Genomic DNA, 26,290 nt, shown 5'->3' with positions numbered 1-26,290 from the left:
CTGTTGTATCGTTTTTAGTCGGTAAAGCGGGGGCCTTAAAGCCTAGTGAAGCGCCTGCGATGAACAGCCGTACCGCGGCGCTGCGTTTCTATTCTCCTAATAGAGAAAGAGTGGCCATGACCCTCCATGGATCATGACCGACTTTATTGAGAATAGCACTGCAGCGCCCCTAGGCGACTTATCTACGTATGAACGCCCTCGTGCGTGCGACCCGCTTCAATGTACCGCTTCTAAGCTTTCGCCTCCCTGTCGCCACTCACGGCAAGAAGTGCAAAATTTAATAATTTGCTCAATCTCCGTTTGTCATCACAAATTTCTAGCATTGAAAACGAAAAACAGATACCTAAAGAAATAAAAATGTGCGTTATTTATTTGTCGTATTTTAACGTATTCGTTTGAGTGAAAGTGTAGGTGCAAGAATGCGCCGCATGTACCCCGTTCGCATTCGATGGAGGATAGATAGATAGCGCCCGAAAGATGAGGCACGCCCTTGACGCGCCCGGGAAAGGCGTGGCAAACGGCTCACGGCAAGTGTGCTGACAGACAGCGGGGCAGTCACGGTATCGCGAAGTTGCGATAATCCGTTGATAACAATACGCGGCGCTGGCGCGTTTCGTTGTGCAGCCTTCTGCGCTTGAAACGTGGAAGCAGCGTGCCGCGCAGGGTGCGCTCATGTTGTCATACGCGACTTCTTGTCTACATATTTTTTTGCCTGCACCTTCGGCCCGTTCCGCGCTATCTCCGTTCACTGACTGCCGTCGAGCAAACTCGGGCAAAACTCGGGTGAACGAGAAACTCGACGCATCCTGCATAGCACCCCAGTTTTTATTTTCCTCAAGAAAAAATGGACCCCAGACAAATCACGATCAGCACGACGAACGCGACGTATGATGCCTGCCGAGGGCATAAGGGTGATGTCAAGTCTATGAGCAGGGAAGTACCACATATATCTAACCTCCCTGCCTTTCCTCTTCATTCTCTCTCTCTCTACCTGCATTTAGAGATTATGTACCTCTTGAGTAACGGTGACATGTACCCAGTCAGGATGATTGGCCAAGAATGTGTACACGCCCGGTAAAACATGCCGAATGGCTAAATCAAACAAACAAATAAATCAAATATTCCGCCTAATATTAGGCGAGTTTCCACAAATACGTAGGTGTGCTTTAAAGATACCTCTGAGCTGACATTATATATAATGGTTTTATTTAGTAATTTTTTATAATGCCGAATAAAGCTGCGCTTACTTGCCCTACTTCATCGGTCAGCGAATTTGCCGATACACACACACGCACACACACACGCACAGACATACGCACACAAACACACATGCGCGCGCGCATTGGCAAAGGAAGTTCCGCTTTAACATGTGCCTTCTCAGCGCACCATGACAGAGCGAGAGAGAAAGAGAGGTTCTTTAGTGAAAATTGAAGAGGTATTTCTGGTGGCACGACTAGGATTCTCGTTCAGGTGAACACGACGACAAAAGGAATGATAAAGGCAGGATATGTGACACTTAGCCCACACGTAACACAGCATACAAAATGAAAGCAGCTCCTTGACACGGATTAAGATCACCTTCTTAGCGCGGGAATCACAGGTGGCGCTACGGTTCATGGCTGAAGTATACGTTGTTGCTCAAAGTGCGAAGCCTGATGTAAACATTTATTGATGTCGTTAGGACGGTCGCAATGGCTTAAAGCATCACGAATCGCTTGTAGTCGGTCAGCGCAGCGAAACCAGCAATACATAGGCGTATTGTACATAAAATCACGCGATTTCAAGACAATTCCTTCGAGGCGGGTGTGCGAGCCCCGGCCTTTTTCGGTCCCACGTCAAGTCGAACGCGTAAGAGAGCTTGATGGCTGCTTGGTGAAAAGCATTTCGGTTTGTCGTGGGCCATGGAACGCCGCTGGTATCGGCGGCATTGTCGCGTTGCAATGAGACTGGTATGCGAAGACGGCGTTGTGCACCTCGCGTCGGAGCCGGCGCATTCCGTTGAAGCCGCACATACGCCGCACCCGACACGGAAACGCGGAAAGCCGCGCTCACAAGTGGACGCAATCAGAACGGCTGCTGACTCGTCGGCTAAGGTAGAGAATGGGCTCGAAATGAAAGGGAGGCAACGCGCACTGCAGCCAAGGTCAAGAGGCGGGGACTTGTTTTGCTTTCGTGGCCAGTTTTTCTTCCGGCAATCTTCATACATATGGTGGCCCGGCTAAGGTTAGCCAAGCTGTTGTTTCCTTAGTTTCCCTAACCAGCTTTTCGAACGTCAAGTAATTAGTAGACAAAAATTATTTGCGCGCCGGAAGAGAACGTATGTTGCACCAGTTTTCTTTCGTTTTCCTTTTCCTTCTTTCTTTTCTTTTGTTTTATGTTATTAAGCTTGGCTAACCTTAGCTGCGATACCCTTACTGTCTGGTAGCTATACCGCAGGAATAATCGATAGATGCTCGAGTGACTTGCATGTGTCTGCAAATCGTCAGACATCATAAACGGAAATCTCGGTTGTCAGGTGTGCAAAGTGAATAAGGCGAGAGCGATAACCGGCGCGTTCACAAATGTTTCCTTCTTCTGACCCAATGGAAAGTGTGTGTGTGCGTCTGTGCGTATGTGTGTGTGAGGGAGGAGGGAGAAGGCGAAAACATTCCTTTGAAAAAGCGAAAACATCATTTCGACGCATCACTTCACCTACTTTATTAAGTTTTGTTGTGTCTATAGACCTTTTCATCGGGGGAGGAGGATAGGGCGTGGAGAGCCTTTCCTCCTCTCTGGCTTGGGCGATCCGGCGCGGTGCTGCTTGAAAGTATTGCTGCTGGGTGCTGCGGAACGATTTCAAGATGTTTTAGATCGTACTTTGTGAAATTTACGCCGTGTCCGTTCATATGCGGTCGTCAGGGCAGCCTTTCGGTGCGTCGGTAACTACGCTATGTCTTGGGGGCGCAAAAATGTGACGCGCTTTATCAGCCGTGGTGTACGCACATTATCAGTCGCGGTGTGTGTACGTGTTGTGAACTATCTTGGTTATATCGGTTTTAATTAAACAAAGAAAGCCGGTGTCCCTGTATTACCAGCATTAAATGATAAATCAGCTCACTGCCTGATTGCTCGGCGCAGGGAGTAAAACAAAGCATAAGAGCGCATGCTCGTGCACGGCCAACCTAAGGCAACCACGAAACATCTAAGCGGCAGGCACTATCAAATATTTGTGATGCACCGGCATCGTTCTCGCTCATTTCTAGTCTAGTAGGCTTGAAATTACTATATGTCTACACTAGCCGTCCTGCATGAGGCCGATGGCGCTGCTCAACACAGCGATCACTGCGTTTGGTGAACCAGCACGATACAAGTGTAAGCTGTGCGCTCCGGCATTGCCTTTTTGGCCTGTATACAGCCATAATATACGAGAGGGATGGCATAAAAAGAATACGATGGCTATTTTTGAGGACACAATTTCCGTAATATGTGTGAGTGCGTCGTAGAGAACGGAACGAACACAACCGAAAAAAAAATCGGTTATCGTCCTCTTTCTCGAAAAAGCAAGAGAAAACGGGCTAACGACGCAATACGACTTCGCATAGTCACGCCGCGCAACGTTTATAGATACATAACCGCTGACGCCGTATGCTTGGACCATGAGGTATATAGAACAAAGATATCTGTAATCCAGCACCTACTACTGCTTAGGACGCTCGCGCACTTCTTAAACAGTCCCTTTGTTGGAGAAGCTTAATTCAGACTGTAAGGTATGCTGCTATTACTTCCTAAAACTATTTTATTAAGGGGCAGAAACCTCATCCATCGAACCAAGTAGTCACGCAATGTAACCTGCAGCGAACAGTTATAACGCTTGGCATAGCGTAACATTACAGCTCCTATCGTAGCAGAACGGTACCCACGCTGTTACGATCGTCGCGTATGTTTCATGGCTCCTAAACCGCAGCTTAGAAATAGAGGATAATACTGCAATAAGGTCATATTAGTGAATGGAACATTCAGAAATACACAGTTTACCTCCGAGGCTGATTGCAGGCTCAAATATGCGCGCACTCATCGCGCTGCGTGCTCCGACCACCTCAACGCCAGCAGAAACTCCGGCCATGACGCCTTAAACCACTTCAGCACGTCTCACAGAACCGTTTACCACGTAGAAGACGCACGTCATGCTAAATAGACCGCGCGACCGCGAAAACAAATGCCAGAACCTACCGCCAAGCGTATACCTGCCATGCAGAACACCGCTTTCACTCAAGCAAGTTTGGCTCTGCTCATAGGCGGCGCCACTGCGTTCACAATATGGCGGCGCCTACGAAAAAACGGTGTATAGAGAGCTTCTGCACTGTGGCAGCCAAATGTCGCGTAGCTAGGAGCAGGTATATATGTTTTCAGTGATGAGGATTATGAGTAAATCTTTAAGGTTGAAGAGGTTTCACGAAAGCGCGCCTTAGTGCATTTTTTGGAAGAATAAAAAATATCACAAAAATACTAAGTCATACAATAGTTCTTACTCAAATCGTGATTATTAAAAGACAGTCTTAAATACATGTTCGTTGTGTCATTGTGTTCATGTAGCATTTGTATTGTATTCAGAGTGCGGCATTCAAGTGCCCTATACATCTTCTATGTGAACACCTTGGTTTTGTGAACACTTATACTGTGTGAACTCACATGTTGGGTGTGAACACTTCGGTTTTGGGAGTATTTATGCAATGTAAACACTTCTGTTGTGCGAACATTTATTTGTATTGCAGTACTGAGACTTAGTTCGTGAAAGTTCGTTCATGTACTTATTTGTCCAGTTTGGCGATTGTTGACGACTTTCCGACGATAACTATTATGTAAGAGAAGGGGAGTAGTCGGCGCCACACATAGGCACCAACCTCTCCGTAAATATATTTCATTGAAAGAAAGGTAAACGTGACACCCACCTCAAAGTAGCGAAAAGCTATCATAGCTCTTAGATAACTCTAGATGCGCCCTATCAAGTGTGCGTGCCAATGGCACTCTCTCTCTCTCTCTTCTCTTCCCTCTCTTTTCGTCTCTATATATCCCTCCCCTCAGTGCAGGGTAGCAAACCGGACGTGCATCTGGGTAACCCTCCTGCCTCTTGCTGTTTCTCTCTCTCTTCCTCTGGCGACACTTTCTGATTTAGGCGAACTTTTCCTTTCATAGCTAACGGGTAACTAAGTTAAATCTCTTTGTGGAATCCGTCCACAGATAGTTATTTTCAAGACTTTCAGTGATGCTGTAGCTCATTTTCGGGGCCAAAAAATGCTATTCTGACGAAGCATTACATACAGTATGTGAATCTCGCGCAAGAGAACTGCTTTCCCAGGGAAATCCAGCTGCATGTAAAATATAGCGCTTGAATTATATTTTGCGCTATCAAATAAAAACATTTGAGGGCACAGTAGCATTCAGGGAATGAACGCAGGTATTAAATACTGGTGACACAAGCGGTCTGCTGAGCTCTACACCGATTTGTCTAGAGCACCAGCACATGTTCATGGTTCTGTGCAATCCAAAATATGCAATTGCTGCCTATCACTCACTGCCGCTGCAATAACTTAGATGGATGTGGCGGTGCACGCCGCTGTCAACGATCGCCATGAAATCCATACGCTTTTGTTTACTTGTCGCTATTTCTTAAACGTCATTTTTCAAACGCTTACACTGAGGGCAAGAGCAGTACTGCAGATTACAGATATTGTTATCAGATTGGCCAATAACTTTTATGTACGATTTTCCGAAAAAAAAAAATTCTAGATTATGCAGATGAGTTTTCCGAGATTTATGTTATCGCATCTTATGGCGACTCCTGTGCACCTCGCGTCCAATGTGCGGTCTCATTTATTAGCTCATGATCATAACGGACTGCAACATTTGGCGCTGAAAATATAAGCCAGTCGTTTAATCCTAAGCGTCGGCTGCGCATGTCAACTTCGCAAGAAGAAAAACTCACGATGTCCATCCGGCTGCACAATGAAAACCTGGGTGGCGATTTCGTAGCCATACTTTCTCCCGTGCTATTCCGTTTTGTTATTTTTGCGCTTCGTCATTGGTCAGAGCGACGCTCCGCTAGCGTTATGTGGGGTCAACCGGCCATGAAAGGTGGATGATAATAGGGGATCGAGTGTAAGGGACCGCTACAAATGGCGTGCCCGCAAACCACCGCTTGCTATAGCCGTGTTCTCTGTTCTTTTCTGCAGTGGTCTTATTGATTTATTTCATAACTAGGCTTTCAAAGGGGACACAAGTCTGCAGTTTGTCTTTCGCCATGACTGACAACGTATAGTGGCACCACGTTAAAACAAAAGTGACGCCTTGTGCTACAAGCACCATGACGCGATGGCTGTACGTCCGGTCTCCGCTGAATCCCTGCCTGCTGCGCAGTGCGCGCACCAAACGAAACATCTTGATCGTTTTTCACCGGCATCGCATGACAACCGCTCCACTGTAGCGCTCACATCGAATGCCGTTGTATATGCCTCCGTCAAATCTGGCAGTGAAGTATGCTCGGCTAACGAAAAGACTGAACTATATATATAGTTCAGTCTATATATATATATATATATATATATATATATATATATATATATATATTGTATAACGTGTGTTCGTACAGTCGAAAGCCTTTATATCTAACCGCCTGGGTCCTCTAAAATCCTTCGTAATACAGGTCACTTCGTCCTAGAAATCATGCACTGTACATCTCAGAATAGAGCACGCTTGACCCATTATACAAAAAAAAAGAAAACAACTTTATTTCATGAATTCAAGATGAACTTAGTGAAGCTAACTGCTTTTTTTTTTTTTCACGCACTTCGTCTGGCGGAATTTCCGACTGCAGCCGACCTCACGGCACCGAGGTCCATGGCATGCTCCGCGGTGAAATGCGGGAGTAATGCCACGTAAAGCTTCAGATCGTTGAATGCAGCTATCCACTTCCTTGCTATCCATATTACTCCTCCGCTTACGGGCTCTTCATCACTCTTGCCTCCGTTGACGTTCTCGTACGTTCCCCCGAGAACGCTTTGAGACGTCGTGGGATCTCAGTTACGACAATATCATCACGTCGTCATCAACGGTGACGTATTCCTTAGCCGCCACATACACTGTTGTGTTACAAGAACAAGCGTCCGAATTGAGCGACTCCTGAAGCAGTACAGCAGGACTGTATAACACTCAGAGACATGTGCACGCTCGTCACGTGTGTCGCTAGCGCTGCCATTAGGGCTAGCGAGGTTGGTCTTAGTTGCAGAAGCGTTCACAGTACACATGAAAGATGACAATTCGGCCGGGACATAATCAATCCTTCGTTATAAATGTCGTTTTGTTATAGAGGTGTTCTTTGTGAACGGGTTCGACTGTATGTGTGTAAGGTAAAAGCATACAGGTGACGAAACATTTTGTCAGCATTGACTGCTCCATTTGCTTTTTTCCTCCAATTCACGCACTTACAGGTTACGTACACGTAATGTGACACCGTTGCAGACGACTGAAGCCGAGCGGCCGAAATGCCAGTTTGACAAATTAATTCTAAGTTTCGGCAGCAGGTACCTGAACGAACAAGCTGTCGCCGCGGTCCGAAGCGCGGTACTCCCCCACACAGCGCTCCTCCAAGCCGTTTCATTCACGCTATTGATCGCGCAGATGTCTGCGCCACGTTCTGGTGCTCCACGCTCTGCATTCATTTCGCGCGGCGAGCGCCGGTGCTCGTCTTTTTTTCGAGGCCTTCATTCTGCGTGTCCCATGATGACCGTAAAGCCCGTACACCTCTGCCTTGCTCAACGTCTTTCGCTTCACGCTCATCTTTCTTAACGCTGCACCACAGCGAAGAAAGAACTGCGTAGGCGTTAGCGTCGCCCTTCGGCTTGCTTATTCTTTGTCCCTCGTTTTCTCATCTCTCTCTCTCTCTCTGTACCCCCTGCCCCCTCGTCGTTACCACCGAAAATCTATGGATTGTTTCTTTATCACGCTTGGTTTATTTTTCCTTTCGAGATCAATCAGGTCGATACGTACCGCTCCACGCTGTCGCGGTGGCCGCGGTGGCATGCTGCTGCCCCCTTTCCCGGAGCCTGAGCTGCGCTCTCGCCACGCCCTTCTTTGTGTCCCATCTACCTTCCCCATTCCGTTCCTCTGCCCTTTCTCTCGGTCTCCCTGCTTTCCTTCTCACCCTCCTTTGCCCATTTCTTTCGTTCCCTACATAATCGTAGATGGCGCTAGCGGGCACACTGTGTCCTCCATGGTGTCCTCTCTCCGCGGCGCACCGACAGTCACGTGGTACTCCATCCGTGGTGACGCAAGAGTGACGCGCTCATTTTGTTTGTAAATACCAATGGGTCTCAGCCGCCACGCGCCGGCGCCGAGATTTCGTCAAGGCGCCGCTGCCTCGTTTCTTCTCCCGCTGGGGCCTGACGATCGAGGCCTCCGGCGTGAGAGCTTCGGTTTTTGGTTAGGTTAAGGCCGTCGCTCGCCATTTTGGAGAGTACTAGATGACTGCAAGCGCCAGCGAGCGGATTCGATCTCCGATCCGCTCCTAAAGTTCACGATGTCGACACCGAAGCACATGGTTGCCCGATGTTCGTTGACGTCGCCCGCCACCGTCCGCGGTTTCGTCCTTCTCAAGTCGTTCGCCAATGAGATCGACGTCTCGCCTTCGTATGTAAGTTCACCTACGGTTGTCATCGCCTTTATTTATTTTTCAGCGATGAGCCATGTCCTCTCTTCTTTAACTCTTCAAGACCGCATTCGTACTTCAGGAGTCTCAAAGCCTTTATGCCTGTCGCGATTCAATAACGTTGTTCTTGTAAGAAGAACGATCTTTGTTAATCGGTGAGGTCGAGTTGACCCGTTGAACAGTTGACCAGATGGTGTATTTCGGCTGAGTCGAAACAAACAGCAGGTCTGACGTGAAAGATAAAACGCATGCGTCCTCGTTGTTTTCTTCTATCTTATGTCACCTTTCTCGCTGGATTAAAAATTACCTCATTAAAGATGCCATTAAATGGTTCCAACTTACACCTCATTAAAAGTGCAATTGAACTGTTCAGACTTATTCGTTGCTCCTGCCATTGTTTGAATGAATATCGTTCAGCGGTGAAACAATCTTTTTGAATGCATTTTAACAACGCGTCCATTACGAAAGAATAGTAGCAATATCGTGCAATGTCACTGCCAACCTTGACATTTCGCACATTCTTACAAACAATTTGATAAAAAAAGCGAAATAAACTTCAATGAAGGACCACAATTTACTTAGATGTATGCATGAATAACTTGGACTACGTATCACCGTATCAGGCATGACGTGAAGAAGGCCGTATCGATTTCGTGTATGTAAGTCTAATGACCGATCTATCGGCAAGCAAAAGGGTATTTTTTACACTGTCAAAACTAGTGATTGTCACTCCCGATAACTGCGCGTGAGAAGGTTAGCTACGAAGCTGCTGGTTCCTCTCCGATATTGTATATCAAGGACATAGGCGTGACACTTAGCAAGCTCAATATATTCCATCGTATGTCTAATATTTCTCATAAAATATGATTTTGCGAAAGCACGTAATGTAAAGAGCGACTTTGCAAAATTCACGTTACGAATTTTCGGCACTTTTCACGAAACATTGTCTGCACCACTCGTTTAATGTCATTACCATTCTTTGCCTGCTTCAGGCACTATTCATGTCTATAGCCTCTTATGTCGATCCAGTGACCCAGGTTGTCTACTTGCTTGGGCCCTTAGATTTGTGCTCGTGCACGTGATGCCGCCGTAGTCGCTCCACCATCATTCCATCTTCATTCCAGCTTCGACGTCCGACTCGGGTCATGCAATCGTCGCCACGCCATCTTCGTCATACAGTCGTCGTCGTCCAATTGTCATCTTAACGTCGTGGTCATGCTGTCATCGTACCATCGTCATGGTACGATGGTACCATAGGGTAACGTAGGGTAACGTAGGGTACCATCGTCACCCTACGGTTTCATGCCATCGTCTTCATACTGCCTTCGTCGTTCCATCGAAGCCATTCTTCTTTTTCGTTCCATCGTAATCACGCTGTTCTCATTCATTCGCGATTATTCCGCTGCTATCATATCGTCGTCGTCATGTAGTTCGTCGCCATACAGTCATCACCACGCATTCATTATTATAAACGACAAGTAGCCCCTTTATGGTAGTTTGGCGGTCTGCTCTGTACGCTATAACATGGTAAATGTTTCTTGTAAATGTCATTGTCGACGGTATTGCTTCAGTCGCCTATAGTCAGCGCGACGAAAAAACGGTCTCCGAAGTTACTTAACTGTTGGGCATGACAACTAATAACGCAGCTGAAATATTTTACCTGATGTACGAGGCACGAGCGATTGATTCAGCACCTCTAATTCGACACGCACTTAGTAACATGTAAGCTATAATAAGGGTGTTGAGGCTGATCGTATTCGTATGGAAGATTAATTCTACTAAAGTTAGATGACTTGGATTCAAGGTGCTTCCTGATGGACTGCGCAGGATTGATCGTCCAAACCAGAGACCCTCAGAGGTTGCTGCTTGTGGAAGCCCAATGTTCGTCATCCAAACGAAATAGAGTTTAAATGTGGCCTGCTTTGAATGTGACACATGGAACCCTTCCTGCGTTCTCTTGGTGAAAAAGAGAAAATCAATCTCTCAGTTTAAATGAATGAAATTAGTTTGGATATTTTCTATTTTATATTAGTGACTGAGAGATATTTCAGTACCCTGCCACAAGAAATGCTTATAATTGATATCCTTCATGAAGTCAGTGATTGAGCAGGTTGGCTTATTATTTTTTTTAACCAATGTCATCGCTTCCAGTACAATAAGTCCCAGCCGTACCTAACTCCCAACACATAAATCAATTTCATTTTATTTCTTAGAGCTGGCAATATATCCAGAGCAATATATCCAGAGTGATAGTTCATCTCTACTCGCGCGTCTTCCTTATGTACAGACTTCGTGAATGATTTAGCTTAACGTATGTAACGCAAATGTAATACCTATCAGCGGGACCAAACGTATTTGTTGTACCGTTGTCGAAGAACAAATTTCAATTTCATGGCCATGTAGCCTTCATCATCCACTGTCACTTATCTTGACACAGCATCTAGCAAGTTGTCAACTTTTTCCTGTCGCGCGTGTTGCTAAGCCACAGTTCTGCGATATTTAAAAAAACAACATAAACTTGTAAATGAAACATGACACTGAGTAGAGCGACGATCCATTGTGACGTTGTATAATTTGACCCTAAGGGTGTAGGAGCAGTTAGGTGCTTCGTTAAATTACACCTTGAATCAAGGTTGCCTTACGATCGAGAGAAATGGAGAAATTTAATGGATTTTGGAGGCGTTTGCCAGGCAGCATGCCTAGCATGCTATTCCAGTTGGATAGGATGAGAAACGAAATCGTGTGCACAGTTAATTACAAAGATACGCAACATACACCAAGCACAACGCTCGACTAAAGAGTCTCATTGAGACCAATGTCTCTAAGGAAACACAAAAGTGCCTTTTTTTAGTGAGATGCACAGGCAGCGCGATTCTATTGGCCAAGGACGTGACTTAGTACGAATGATGACAGTTGGTGGAGGTTAAGTGAGGACATTAAGGCCGTTCTTTGAAGTGGTCTGTTTCACATTAAATAGAAAATACATTGTTTTGGCCGCGTTTAGGCAAATTGGGTGTAGACATGCCCTATCGCGCCTGTTGAGGCCACATATGTCATGCGAAACTCGCACATACGATCGTAAGTGCGAGTACGTCCGTACTGCTTTTCCGAAACCGTCCAGACCGCACGCTGCGCGCATCCCGTAAGACGATGGAAGCAGCTCGAACATATTGTTTTCAAGTTATGAAACTTTGAAGACTATTCCTGTAGAGGTACTTGTGAGTTAGGTCAGCGAACAACATTCAGGTGTATTGCCTCGCCGTGGCAGGAACTCCTTAATTTCACAGCTGAAGACCCGTCGATGCCAATGTTGGGGCGCCCTCTCTTGGTCGTGGTAGTTATCAGTGGGGGCTTCGTTCTAATGGATAACTAAACTAAAACGACTAATTTGAGAACAGCTTCTACAAACTTCAGCTACGTGGTAATAAAAACTCTATAGGTTCCTGGGCACTTATAAACGCAAGAGCATTTGTTTGCCTACCCTACACAACTTTTGTCTGGCAATTTAGCCTCGATACGATGATTACGTAACAACAACTAGGAACATTTATCCCGTACGAGGAATCAAAGTGGAAAGTTGGGCGAGTCGCAGTGAAAGGACACAGGACGCGAGCGCCGACTCACACTGACTCACAACTAAGTTTATTGAAACACACACACACACACACACACACACACACACACACACACACACACACACACACACACACACACACACACACACACACACACACACACACACACACACACACACACGCACACACACACGCACGCACGCACGCACGCGCGCGCACACACACACACACACACACACACACACACGCACGCACGCACGCACGCACGCACGCACGCACGCACACACACACACACACACACACACACACCAAAGAATACGCTTTCTCAGCAGGAATCAATTTACCTAGATAACTCGATACGGTAACAGATGCCCTGTATCCACGTGGCCTGGTTGTGCGCTCCTTCCTTTGGCCACGTGATCGCCTGTGTCCGCTTATACTCCTCGGTGTGTGTGTTTCAGTAAACTTAGTTGCGAGTCAGCGCTCGTCCTGTGTCATTTCACTACGTCGTCGTTTTGTCCGCGCCGTTACCTTTATGGAGGAATCTAACCTGGGGCTGCAGCAGGTAAGCGTGTACCTAACCTCCGCGCCGCGCCAACAGTTGATAAGAGGCGCGGAATACGCGCGGCTGTATGGAGCAACGCCACTTTCGTGCTGTCGAGATATGGATGCGAATGCGCGGCTCGCGCGTGGATTGTTAGAAGGCGCGAGAAGCGGTGTTTTAATCTGAATAGGCGGCCCATTTAGGTAATGAAACTGGCCAGGAACGTAGTGTTTCACTGCCACACAGTACAAGTATGCCTAAAATATTCTCGAACAGGCCGTTTTCATATGGACGTGTTGGCCGCGCAGTTGGTGATTACAGCGATTAAACACAGATGGAATACAACCGTTGACAGGACAGGCGCTGACTGCGAATTGTGTATTCGAAATGCAGGGACCAAACCTTTACGCGATTCCTCGCGTAAGCGCACCGCGCAGACTTTTAAATCACAATCACGAAAGCTTTAAATTGCTCCCAAGTTCGCGGCCGATATGCGTCATTTCCCCCGAAGAGAGCCTCGACCGTGTTCGCGTTTTGTATCGGCGCTAGATAAGCTCTATATTGAAAACAAATTTAAGTAAAGGAAATTTAAAATAATTATTTTTCCAATAACGATTTCCAGCGGCTGCAGGACCGGTCTCGTCCAATGTTATCGTTGGAGTGGTCGCTTGCTTCTATGGAAGGAAACTTATCGTTAACAATGCAATGAAGTTACTCATTAGCTAGGGAAGCAAAACTATAAACAAGCGTAAACATCCCAGCTTCGATGTGAAGAATATGGCAGGGATCCGTGTAAAAAAGACGCTGTTATAGTAGGAAGACAGGCTACGCAGTCTAGATGCTTGCACTTCATCCGGATTGCTTGCGATCGTTTGATCATTTTTATTGGGAGAGAGAGAGGGAGAGACAAGCTGTAATGATACATACTGAAGATGCTAGTCTGGCTGTTCGCTTGACATGTTACTACAGGTGCTGGTGATGATTATGATATATACAGTAATAAACACTTAGTAGCTACAACCTTTTAACGAGGCGACCTAAGGACCAAGCAGCGTTTGGAGAACGAAATTAAATAGTAATGACAGAAACTCTCGCTAGTATACCACACATTCTCTGGAAGGGCGACGGCATGTTGTCAGCGCTGTAACGCCACTCCGTGCGGGCGTTCTCTGATCGGCGCATGGCCGCTCCACTCGGCGACCGTCTGAAGCGCTCCCTCGCGACCGACTTTTTCCCGCGACGGGAAGGTCAGCGGCGACGCTAGCAGACGCTGGCCACCTCATTGGCTGCTCCTACGCGGTCTGCTTCGCTGCGCGGTTCGAACCGGCGCAACTCCTTTTTCCCTCCTTTCTTCGCTGCCTTTTTTTCCCTCGTGACCCCCGGGAGGAACATCGCTTGCCGGTTACCCTTTCTCGATGCTTCCGCGCTCCACGCCCTCCTCCTCATTTCTTTGCTCTATCGAAAAAAAAAATGAAAGAAACGAGGGTAACGGAGCTCCCTGCGGGAAGAAAGACGAGTGGAACACCCCCTTTTAGACGTCATGCTTGACGTCAGCACCTCCCCTCGCGTACGAGATGTGCGCCAACGGCCACCGGCGCAGCGGCAGAGGTAACGGACGCCGACGACGCGCCGTGTTTTGAGGGGGCGCCCGCTCTGCGGAGGGGGAAGTGTGGGAGGCAGTGGGAGGGAGTAGCGGACGCACTTGAAGAGCTGGCAGGGACGACGCCGGCGCAGCGTTTGGCGGCGAGCGTGCTTGTTTAACCCTATCACTGGCCCCAAGGTTTGAACGGAAACTGCGCGCCTGTTCCCTCGCTCGCTGCGTAGAGGCGGTTGGTCGCTGTACTGGCGAATGTGTTTTGTCTATAGCGAAGGAAGCGTTGTTTGAGCAAGTAGACTTGTTTTGAGGCAGTGACGTGGCTGTACTTTTCTCTTGCCATTTTCCGTTGAGATCACGCACGCACGCACGCGCGCGCGTGCGCGTGCAAGCACACACACACGCACACGCACACACACACTGCCCACGTACCCCAGCAGAGTTCCAACAGTATTTATTCGCGGTTGCTTCGACTTGAACCGGCTATAAGTGGCTTATTCTGGGTGTACCGGAACGAGCGTTAAATAACGAATCCGCCATAGAACGTCCTTCTGCCAACACTAAATTGCTCGTGCCGTGTCCGGCGACCCTCATAGCTGCTTAATGGCGTTTGCCCTGATATACCTTTAGGTGAATGTTTAAAATATATTCCTTTGGTGAACCGTTACAGTGATTCCCTTTATTTTATAGACCAACACAGTACAGACCATTTCGCTCCCGCGGGGTTAGTAGCGGTTTGCTGGCGCACGTGCGTGCACGGAGCACGAACGCCCCGCACTTAGGTGACCCCAGAAAGCTTCCAGTTGCTCGTCCTTGCCCATCAACTTCGGTAAGAAAAAAAAAAAGATCCGCCACCACTAAGCGTTGTTCCGTGTTAACGTCCTTTGGCAAAAGTGCGCCTCCTGCATAAACCTCATACTTGTGCCATTTCGTTCGCATTTTTCTGCAAACATGCGTGGTTCCCTGCGCAGAAAAAGCTCGGCGAACAACTGAAGCTTCGTTCTGCTCTTCATTTCCTGTCCTATACATTTAGCGGGTTGATTCCGAGAGCGAGAACAGCAGCCTCGCGATTATCTTGCTTATAAACAACGAAATTATCAAGCAACAAATAGAAATTTAGATCCTTACTTTTCATTCTCATTTCTTGGTTTTCTTGTTTTTTGTTTTGTTTCTGTTAGCCTAATTTGCAACGCGAATGCATGCACGAGTAATTTGATTGACAGCGATCGTCCAACCCGCTAACATACACGTACACCGAGTCCGACCAGCCAGAACAACCTACCTATCTACCTACCTACCTAACTTGTAATGCCACTGGAACTCCCCCCATGTCTCTGTTCTCTTAATCTTTCCCTCCCTTTTTTCCTTCCCCCGGTGTAGGGTAGCCAACCAGGTTCTATCCTGGTTAACCTTCCTGCCTTTCATTTATCTCTCTCTCGCTCTCTCTCTTTCTCCGTGTCTCTAGCTGTTGCCTGGAAATTTTCGATCATACCGTGCAGCTGGAGCTAACACCGGGATGCAACATTTTTGTGTCGCTTGTGGCTCCGTGTGACGTTCACCGAAAGCCTACTAATTCCTCAATGCGATGGGTGGAACGCCTCCCTGCGACACTTTCGGTTTGCGGAGTCTAACGAACATCTTCTCTGCATCTGTCCGCGCTACGACGACCACGGCCTTCGACACTTTGCCACTTTACGTCACCTGGACTTAAGGTTACTCACCGTGGCAAGGGTCCTTGGACCATGGCCACAAGCATCACAAACTCAGAAAGCGACCCGTACACATTGCTGTAGCTCCTGAAGTTTAAAGACACCAGTGAGCGACTGTAGTCTCGATGTACACGCCTCCACGAAAAGGCATCCTTAGTGTTCTTTTCTGAGGTGTGAGACTTAATCTCTGTGATGTACGCAACTTTCTTTCGGTATGGAATAGTAATGCCCGTTGTGGAACTAAATATACATGCACAGATTTGGCTAATTTCTGATTCCACATAAACAAGTACACCAGTGTTGTGTAGTTTCAATTTTTTAGCTTTACGAAACCTTGTGTACGCGTCTGCTTGGCCGAAGGCTTCCGATAATCTTGTTCGTTCGAGGGTGTCCAGCTTCATTATTTTATCATTGGGTATGGAACAACGTCCAATTCCAACGTATCGGTAGCGTGCCATATGAAATGCCGTTGCGATATAAAGTTTCAGCATACTATTTTTGGAATTCGGTGCTAGTGTGTCAATGATGAAGCAGTTGTGTGTTGCTGGCGTGTTGCTTTTCAGGCTCGGTGTGTCGTTTTGAAGTTCCTGGTTCGGAATTATCCAACTCGGAGGCCCACACGTCGTCTACCACTGATGCCCTGTTTTTTTATTGTACATTTACAGTGTTGGTATATATGGGGCACCTGGTGGCTCTGAATCATGTGAGCAACTCTGTAACAAACCCCGTTGTTCACCACCAGTGACGTGACTTTTGGTGCATCTTCTATAGCGGTTGTGTGCCATGCTTGAGGCAGATGTGCGCCTGTGCAACCGATGCCGTTTTCACGAGCACGGACACGAAGAATTTCACGTCGACATACCAGCATCTTGTCAAAAACAACTTCTAGGCTGGGCGAAGAAACTCATCTTTGTTGGCTACGGTATTGACTGTTTGTGGTCTCCGAAATACGTGCAATGTATCCACTGGTCTCAGAGTCTGTGAGGAAAGGCCCGGTTACCTAGCGCAAATTCCTGCGTTGACATGAGTTCGAGTCCCGGTTGCGGAGAAATATCTCCTGTTCTTCGCCCTACGGTAATAGTGAGATTAAGGATCAAGTTCAGGATGACAAATTGATGTCAGTTTAGACAGCGGCCGTCGTCAGCATAACTGAGTGAGCGTTCCGACGCACAAGGCAAACGCCAGTTTAGAGCACTTAACTGCTGTTGTATTAAAATTAATTTACTTGAATACATGCATGGTCATTTTGTCGGAGTATACGCTAGGCCAAGCAGATAAGTGAATGAGCAAAACGTGAAACTCCTACACTTTTTCTGGATGTCTAATAGACGAACAGTTGCTGGGCCAGTGCTGGTCAATGCTGCCACAATTTTTATAAGCCTGTAGCTGAAGTAAGACGTAAGATTCTCTAAATTTCCGCGAACTGTTGCTGCAAATTCGCTAAAATTGTCGCAAAAGCTTTTGAGCAAATATTAGGTATAACGTAGGTGTTTTGCAACACTGTAACATACGCTAGCATGAAGTAGGTCGCTTGCTAAAACGTCTCACGTTTGTCTATGGTCCGCGTGAGTCAGAAACAAAGAGGGAATTTACCAGCAGTGTGTTGACCTTTACTTTACTGTTATAGAGAGAGAGAGAGAGAAAGGCAAAAGAAAGACAGGGAGGTTAACCCGAGATTATCTCCGGTTGGCTACCCTGCACTGGGGGAGAGGCAAGAGGATTATAATTTCACAACAACGGGCTATTACAGCTGAAATTCGATGTTTTCCCTCAGATTACGAAGTTCCAAATGCAGAACGATTAAAAAGAAGACAAGCACGTGCGAAAAAATGTAAGGAGATGTTTTGCGTCTAAGTAACCGAACCGCACGAACGACAGAGCAAGTTTGCGCGCGAAGGACTATTGGCGTTTTAAGCAGTAGTGGTCTGTTTATTTTAGGACGTCTTCGTATGCACATCAGTTATTCGAGCGCAATAACCCATAACGCTAATGTCTGTCTTTCAAGTTCGAGACCGTTGAATACAAATGAACGACCACAAAAATTCATATCTTCCAGTGAGAGTAGTGGAGAGGTGAGCTTGGACAGGACATGTAATGTGCAGGACCTATAAGTAGTCGCATATCACAGTAATTAATAAAGGGAAAATGAGAGGCCCACCCAGAGTAGCATCAGAGTAACAGAATTATAGTGAACAAAAGGCGGTCAATGGGTACAGGGAACCGATTAGTTACGAGACGAGAGAATTTGCGAAGTTCACGGGGTGGACATCACAGGCACAGAACAGGCAAATTGGGAAATCATAAATAGGGAGGCCTCATTCATTCCGTCAGATTATGCAGATTATTGTGGTAATGAATGTGATTATGGTACCTCACGTTAAACGACTACCATTTGATAGTAGCCTGGCGGCATGCAACCTGCTGGACAGTAAAGCTCTGCTAATAGTAAAGCCAGTACAACTAATCACCGTCAGTTTCAGGCAGGCGGGTACAGGCGCGGGAATCAGCGACATACTAAAGACGCTTACTTTTAACGAAGAAATTTTTATTTTTACGCCTGCCGTACCTAAACCCTACCCAGGTGTGTCACAAAACCACGTGTCGATACACCCTTTAAAACGAAGATACAAAAGAAAGACATTTACAAAAAACTTGCGCACAACGCAACCAGCCATCCTGCTATTCACTGAAGACAGAATTTTCCAATTGTACATAAGTATTCAAGCTCCTAAACTTACTCAAATACTAATGGCTTGCTGATACACTCGCCAGCAGAAGTGTAGGTATTGTTCGCCTCTGTGATTAGTTTTGTCTTCTTTTAACCTACCACGGACGTTTCTTTGAAACGGAAAAAGCAGTCACATGTGCGGCAGTGTAACGCAACAAACACGTAGCACACTATGTTGCGTTGTGCGCAAGTTTTTGTAATTTTTCTTTTTGAAAGTATTGCCGCAAATGACTGCATTGACACGCGGCTTTTGTGATGCACTTTGCTAGCATCAAAGCATAGGAGATTCTGCTGTAGATTTTTGTTGTTTAAGACAAGTGCTTTGAGCCCGTCTGGCCTTACGCTGCACGACCAACAAGCCCACATTCCCACCCTCATCTTCCGGAGGACGGCCGCGGCTTGCGGGCTTAACACCGTGTGTGGTCTCCGGTCTATTTTGCTGGTATCCATTCAATAGCTAGTGTTGGAATTATGGGTTGGCTTGAAAAAAGAAAGCTTACGTGACGTACTGTCTGTCTTTCTTTCTTCTTTGAAATAAACTGCGATAACAGAGCTACAAAATAAAAATGATAGCTTTTGGCACATGAAATTTCCCAGACGATGCAAAATTTTGCAGGACCGTCGATGGTAACTGTTGCTCAGTGGACACCTTAGTCACCGTCTGCTGAATTTTATAACTCCTCGATACGCGTCAGTCACATCATTTTTCATTCCCGTGACATAACAGCAAGAAATAAACTTTTCGGTAGCTGTGAGGTGGCTTTTATGTCCGTAAGCAAATTTATATTTTTTCGTGTAAGTTAAATGGAGTGGCTGGAGGCTTACTGCTTGCAACATCTCCAATTGGGCGCCATTTCATCCTTTCTACCTTGAGTGACTGAACGAGTTATTCGGAGGAAATGCCCAGTTTCGCGACAGCCCGTCTAAGAGATAGAAGCGATTGAGTAGTTGTTATGGCATTATTTAATGACTTTCTGCAGCAAAAATACAGCCACTTAAGGAACCCAAACCACCACTTTGAGTCTAAATGTAGTTACAGTTTACCCAACCATTGGCAATCTTTACGCCATGTACAGAAGCATCCTTAAAAAAACACAATAAATAGTCACCTTCAGTGATGAAGTTAGGAGTCAATGGAGCACCACGTATAAGCGTTATCCAAGTCAAATATTTTTGCTTTGAGTTTTTTCGGGGGGCATCGTTAAAGCTAAAGCAAAGCTCCGCTATTTGTGCGGCGTAGTTTTGATAAGACGTCTCTCGTGGCCCTGGCGCAGTTTTATCAGCAACGCCCTCACATCATTATGATGTTATTGCAGTTAGATGTTACATTTGGTCCCTATCCCTAATTACCCAGCAAGAATTTAGCATAATGTGGCTCATGCCCTAACTGGCGCATACATAAAACAACAGGGAAGAGGTTCCTTTTCTCCAGCAGCGAAAAATTAATTACTAAGTATATATTGGTATTAATAGTGGTAGTAGAAGTATTTACGTTGACGACGATGATGACGATAATGATGATGAAGTGGCTATTCAAATATCAGCCTAGACGTGCTGTCTGCTGAGCGTTACAATTAAGAGGAAAAGGAAGAAAAAACTCACTTTTGATTCTTCGCCGATTTCAACTAAATCCAGATCGCGTCACCCCTTTTCCCGTATTCTCTCCCAAAGCTTGCTGTCACAGCGCGCGATTATAGATACACCGATTCTAGTCGATTCTAGCCGTAAGACAACCTGAACGCGCGACTTAGTCACGGCTCATTTTTCACACCGACTACCGTCTTCTCGACTGTTCCGTCCGTCATCCCAACAGCACTCGGCGGTCAATTAGTGGAAAGAAGGAAAAAGCAGATTTCACTTTTACACCCTCGGGCGCACGAACGTATTGATTTACACTCCAACGCCGACGCAGGTCCCGGGTGAGCCAAAGGAGAACAAAACAGAAGCGAAAGGAACAGAGAGAGCGCGATAGATAAAAGAAAGGAACTGCAAGACACGCTCGCGCCCTACATGTTGGTGTGTGTATCCCCAGCGCATCATTGATCGAAGCCGTGACGTTGTCGAGCCCCTCCCCCGCGTCCTCGTCGGCGGGCGCATGCGCGGTCCCGGCCTCCGGAAGAGGACCGTGGCGGATCTCAGGTTCTCCGTTTGTTGTGGCCCGCCGTAGCCGCTGCGCTCCGCGTGACGACGTCGCCTGCCTCCACACAAACTGCTGGCCCGCACGGGACGCCCTCCGGCATCGAAAGTTCATGTGGTGCGCGGTGTGGGGACGACGCGGAGCTTTCCTGGAAGACGGTGCAACGGGTGCAGAAGAGGCGACGAAAGGAAAGCGAAGGACAAGGATCATTGTCTCATTCCGGCGCTAATGATCGCGCGTGAAGCGGCGGCAGCGTCCCCACTACCGCCAACAGCAGCAGCAGCAGAAGCACGGTCCCCGCACGCGGAGCGCACTGCACTACGCGGTCGGCCGAAGCGACACGCGAGCGAGGATTTTCGCCGCCGCGGAGGCGATGCTCGGCTTCGCCGTCCTAGAGCCCACTAAGCCTAGGAGTCGCGGTGGAAACTTCGCTGCAGCGGGGTACGTGTGCGCGCTGTCGTCGCCGTTAAGCCTAATGTGAGTTCGAGTTTAAGGCGCACGCTTGTTTATTATCTGCTCTTCGCTTTGTTGCTTGCGCCACTACGCTTGCGTCAAGAGCTGGGCCTGTCCCGTCTGGGGAAGAGGCAAGAAAGTAAAGGAAAGAGCCCACGATGGACAACCCGAACGCAAACTTCGACGATGATAGCCTGTCTGAGGAAGAGGCTGGCGAGACGATCAGGCTGCGACCCTTTCTCGACTGGAGGGTAAGACAGCATTTTTTTTTTTCGTTTCCCTCTTATAATCCAATGGCGCGTTGAATGGGCGTTAAGTGACTGCGAAAGATATCCGTGGCTCAGGAACATTACGAATAATCTTGCTTCTGCAGTGCCGTACGCTTCTGTCAGTGAGACAGCTTGGAGCGGTGCATCATTCAACAGTATTTCAGGAGTATAATTGAAATATACCCGAGTGACACGCCTGGATGGTACTCGACGAAATAGTTCAACAAGTAGTCAAACTATTCGGCATTGAGCACGATCTGTGCTAACATGCCTAGTTGTCTGTATTTGCACGAAGGTTCGACTAACGTGACAGTTTGAATGCAGCACTTATTTTTGATTCCCCACGTGATCGTGACATGGCATTGGCCTAAACATATAGTGACGTCCTCGTGGGAGGTGCCAATGAAGTTCGGGTCATTTCTCGTCTCACCGCTCTTCTTTTTTTCCTTCTTCTTCTTTCCTGTTGCGTGTCATCAGGCGTGTTCGACCTTCTGGCCGTTGAAGCGCGCAACAGCGAATAGGCCTTGGCGAACGAAAACTCAGCCTTGATTTTACGTGTGCTGTGGTGCCGCATTGTTTTAAACGTCGTTCTTGCAAATCAGACACATTTTGCATCTTTTTATAGAAATTAGATATTTTTTGTAAGTTTCCGATGAGCTCTTTTTTGACAAAGCTCTCTGCTGTGATTTTCAAGTTGAACTGCTGTTTGGCCACTTGATTGAAACGAAGTTATTAGCGAGGAACAGCTCGTTAGAAGCATTTTCTGTCTTGGTATGGATTTCTACAAAGCCGCCCTACACAGAGGGCACGTTCGCGTACGAAAGCATTACTGGTGATCAAGTCGTGACTATAAACGGTGGCGTGATAATCGAGTTTCCGGAAACCCTTCACGTAAACATCATGCCTCCCAGCGTGCCATAACTACAGGAAAATATTGTAATAGGAGGTTGCAAATAGGGAACGTGTTCTTCGACGGCGCAATCACTGTTCAGTTCGCTAGCACTATTCTTCGTCCATGTGAAGGCAGGGAATGTAAACCTAGCATTTATGTCACCTCCACTAGCAACACGCAACGCCCGTGATTATTAATAGCTGGCTCGGTTATCACCTTTGACGTTGTATTCTTATGTATGCTGTTCAAAAGCAGCTGCCCTCGATCAAATCCAGGACGAGCTATGTATATGTTCTATCCTGGTTTATATTTTCTTGTTCTCTGCTTTCCTTTGTCAAGATGTGAGTGCTTGAGTCAAAATGAATGCATAAGCGAGTAATCTTTAGGTATCGTCGCCATTACTTACCTACCCTGCCCCTGCAGTCACTGTCGTAACATTGTTGCCTGAATTGATAAATAAAAAGATTACAGTTTGTGTCTAACCGAAGTGCTAAGCAGTGAGAGCAACAATTAGCGCAATATCACTCGCAGTAAAAAAAAAAAAAAGTTGGCCTAGTTTTACTAGGAGGACGCAATATTTACTCCTTGCACGCAAATAATCTGTCGAAAACTTTGTCTGACATTGAATATTGGGTGCAGTTTTTTCTGTTGAATAAGGCGAATCGTGTTTTTGGGTCATCTAAATCTTAAGTACAGTGGTGGCGATCGCGCGGACGGAGTACTTCCGGTCAGCTTGAGACAGTGCAGAGCGCGTAGAATACAGAGAAATGCAAAGAAATCTATAAAAGAAAGAAAGCGGTCAGGAACTGGTTCGTATATTGATTACGAGCTGTAAACCTGCTTTACGCGGTGATTCTCCTAGTTTCTGCGCCGTTGCTCCCGGTTTCGATGAGCCGTGCACGTTCGTATAGATGTGGAAATGTGACAATACGAAAAATACTCGTGAAAGTAAGGACATATGGATGGTCTGCATTTACGCCGTCGTGGCCGTGGCCGCCATATTATAGGGCCATAGCGCGTCGAGCAGCTGCAGAAAGACGAAACATGACGGCACAGCCAACGTATTTTGCGCCGAGCGACAAATCGATAGCAGGGACCATCCGGCGAAAAACGGTCCCCGTCATCAAGTGAAATATGGTACGCTGACGTCACTCTGGCGGCCATGTTTGGGCACTAGCACGGTGAGAAGCTCTATCCGCGACGTCACGTGAAAACTATGTATATATCAAATTGCCAGCTCTGCAATGCAACGATTCGACGCGTGGTGGACGTGTCTAGCTGCAGAGTAGTACGGCAGGTCAAGGGATCGAATCCAACTGCCGGAACGAATCCGCTTTGTTCTTCGATAGCCGGCAAACGGGCGCTGTAAGTTTTCCATGAACACGTAAAACCGAGATAAGCTCGTTGATTGCTATCGCATATAAAACTCGCGACAAGCGAATGTATTAACATACTCCAGACTTCGCGAGAGCTTATAAGAGAGCTTAATTCGTTTATAATAAGCCGAAGTGGTCCTCTATCCACAGCCACAAAGGCAAAGTATATGCACGTTGCTCAGTACATTAGTAAAAACGGAGGCGCGCTTTGATAATTCTGCTTTTTGTTCGGATACTACAATAACCATGCGGGTTGTTTGCATTCGAAAAAACAGAGCAATCGCCGAATGAGCTGTGTTAAGTTCAAGCGTTGCGTTTCTCTTCTTAGGAGATAAGCTCTCCGTTCGCCACATACACGTTGCTTCGCTGCGCAGTGAAGCACTTCTCTCCTACATTGTGTCCGGACGTCAAACTGCATCAATCAATAAGCCCTCGCTTGTTTTCAGTTTGCGTATACCAACCTATCAGCATTCCTTCCCCGTTTTCAAAGTGAAGATTACGTGAGGCGTTTATAACAGAAATTCACGTTCGTATTATCGAGAATATGGCAGACCAGCGAGAGCCCATGAGATCGGGGATGAACGTTTATTCGTGCTGTTATAAGCATCCAGCTAATACGCTACAATCAATCCGAGCGCTCGCTTGTACCAAGCTTCAAAACGCTTGCGCCGTGACAGGGAGGACGTAAAGACAAGGCTGCGGGAAAGAAGCGCCCCCTTGTTTATAGGCCGACCCGCTGTGGCGAGCAGCCAGGCGGAGTGAAGTGTGGCAGATGAATCTGTTTTTAAAAATAGAAAATATGCGTGGGACAGGTACTGCACGCAACTACTGATGGAGACCGGGTGGCCTTCAACTTTAACCTCATCGCTAACAGCTTGCTTCGCCGTCCGTTATGTAAATACGGGAAATGGGTCGACTTCTCGGCTATTAATGGCAGTCGCTTTACCGTTAAAATGCCGTGGAAAGTGGAAGGGGGGGGGGGGAGGGGGGGATCTTGTGCAACTATTTGGCTTCTGTGCGTTATTTAAAAGTGATTATATAAAACGAATATGAGAGAAATAAACATGTATTATGAAAGTAAACGAAACGTAACCTCCGTGGTGCTTCCGGCGAAAACGAAATGCATTAATTATCTGCCGCAAATTCAGCCAGATGTCGTAGCTGCTCAATTAGACTTTACACTACGCCTGTATGTGCAAATTGCCACAACTGCCCCCATTGCCTTAGAACGAGCAGAAACTTGATTTTATTTGTTTATTTATTTATTTATTTATTTATTTATTTATTCATTTATTACACTACCCTCAGGGCCAACAGCGGCGTTACAGAAGGGGTGGGTGGAAAAAAGGAATACAGCACAAAGCAAGAATCATAATGCAGATGCCTGTTCAATGATATGCCTGGTGATGGCTGTCTTGAAGGATGGCGTGTCTTCAATGCAGCCAATAAGAGGCGGAAGGTAGTTCCACTCTGCGCTAGTCGTAGGTAAGAAATGATTAAAAGAGCACATTTGTCTTGTAGCTAGGGATGGCAGCCTTATGCAAATGATCAACACGTGATGATATATCTGATGGGATTGAAGAAATTCCCGCTTTAGTGACTGGTTATGAAAGAAAATGTAATTACATATTAGTTGATTTATTTTCACGTGCCGCTACGAGCTGAGAATCCATCGCGAAGACGACATGGACGTGAAAAACAAGACGGAAAAACAGGAGCAGCTTTTACGTAAGGCCCAGCTCTTATTTAGCCGAAAAGACGCTTATATAGGCGCATGAAGCTAACCATGTCTGACGTAACGAAATCACGAGTTACAAAAAAGACGACCAGGAATTCGTCTTCTTGTTTCGACAATGCATTTAACTGTTGCCACACACCAGTGTCCTCGCTGTATTCATTGGGAGTAAGCTTTCGAGAGGCAATAACATGCGTTATAGTTGGAGCAGTCGAGATTTATGTGACGTCGGGTCTGCAACACTTTCGAAATCGATCATCAACTTGTATTTAATGTCAGTTGTTGCTTGTTAAAGGTTGAAGGCACATTTATCTTCGTTCTCCTTATTGTTTTCTAAAACTCGTTGACATAAGATGACGCCGTCAGAAAAATCATGACCCGGAGCCGGTATCCTCAGACATTTTTCTTTTACGTAAGTGCTTCCTACGATCTTCTATGATTGCAGTGTTCTGCTTTTTGTTACTCTAATCGCTATCGTGACTGGCGGGCACCGGAATTCCATCTAATAAGGAACTGCTCTTACATAAGCGAAGTTTTACAATTAAGGGCCGAGCTCATTACTATGTTTTTCCGGTCAGATTACCTGATTACTTGTTAG

The 26,290-nt window shown here is 46.7% G+C and overlaps 1 protein-coding gene across 5 annotated transcripts in view; it reads left to right on the top strand.

Annotated features, from left to right (window-relative positions):
- LOC135898911 (sodium- and chloride-dependent glycine transporter 1-like) overlaps positions 1 to 26,290 on the top strand; it is a 968,957-nt gene that overhangs the window by 879,842 nt on the left and 62,825 nt on the right. Inside the window, exon 1 of one of the 5 annotated variants that reach the window (XM_065428135.2) lies at positions 12,757 to 12,820. The exons of 3 other annotated variants lie outside the window; for them this stretch is intronic. In XM_065428135.2, coding sequence (XP_065284207.1) covers positions 12,791 to 12,820 — 30 coding nt within the window. In that variant the 5' untranslated portion in view covers positions 12,757 to 12,790. Of the gene's footprint in view, positions 1 to 12,756; positions 12,821 to 20,730; positions 21,672 to 26,290 lie in introns of those variants that run through there. One more of the 5 variants, XM_065428133.2, reaches the window with a different exon arrangement.

This window comes from Dermacentor albipictus, unplaced genomic scaffold (assembly GCF_038994185.2).
Source record: "Dermacentor albipictus isolate Rhodes 1998 colony unplaced genomic scaffold, USDA_Dalb.pri_finalv2 scaffold_23, whole genome shotgun sequence".
Classification (NCBI taxonomy): domain Eukaryota; kingdom Metazoa; phylum Arthropoda; class Arachnida; order Ixodida; family Ixodidae; genus Dermacentor; species Dermacentor albipictus.
The sequence above is the reverse complement of the archived record's forward strand: the minus strand, read 5'-3'. Positions and strand labels throughout refer to the sequence as shown.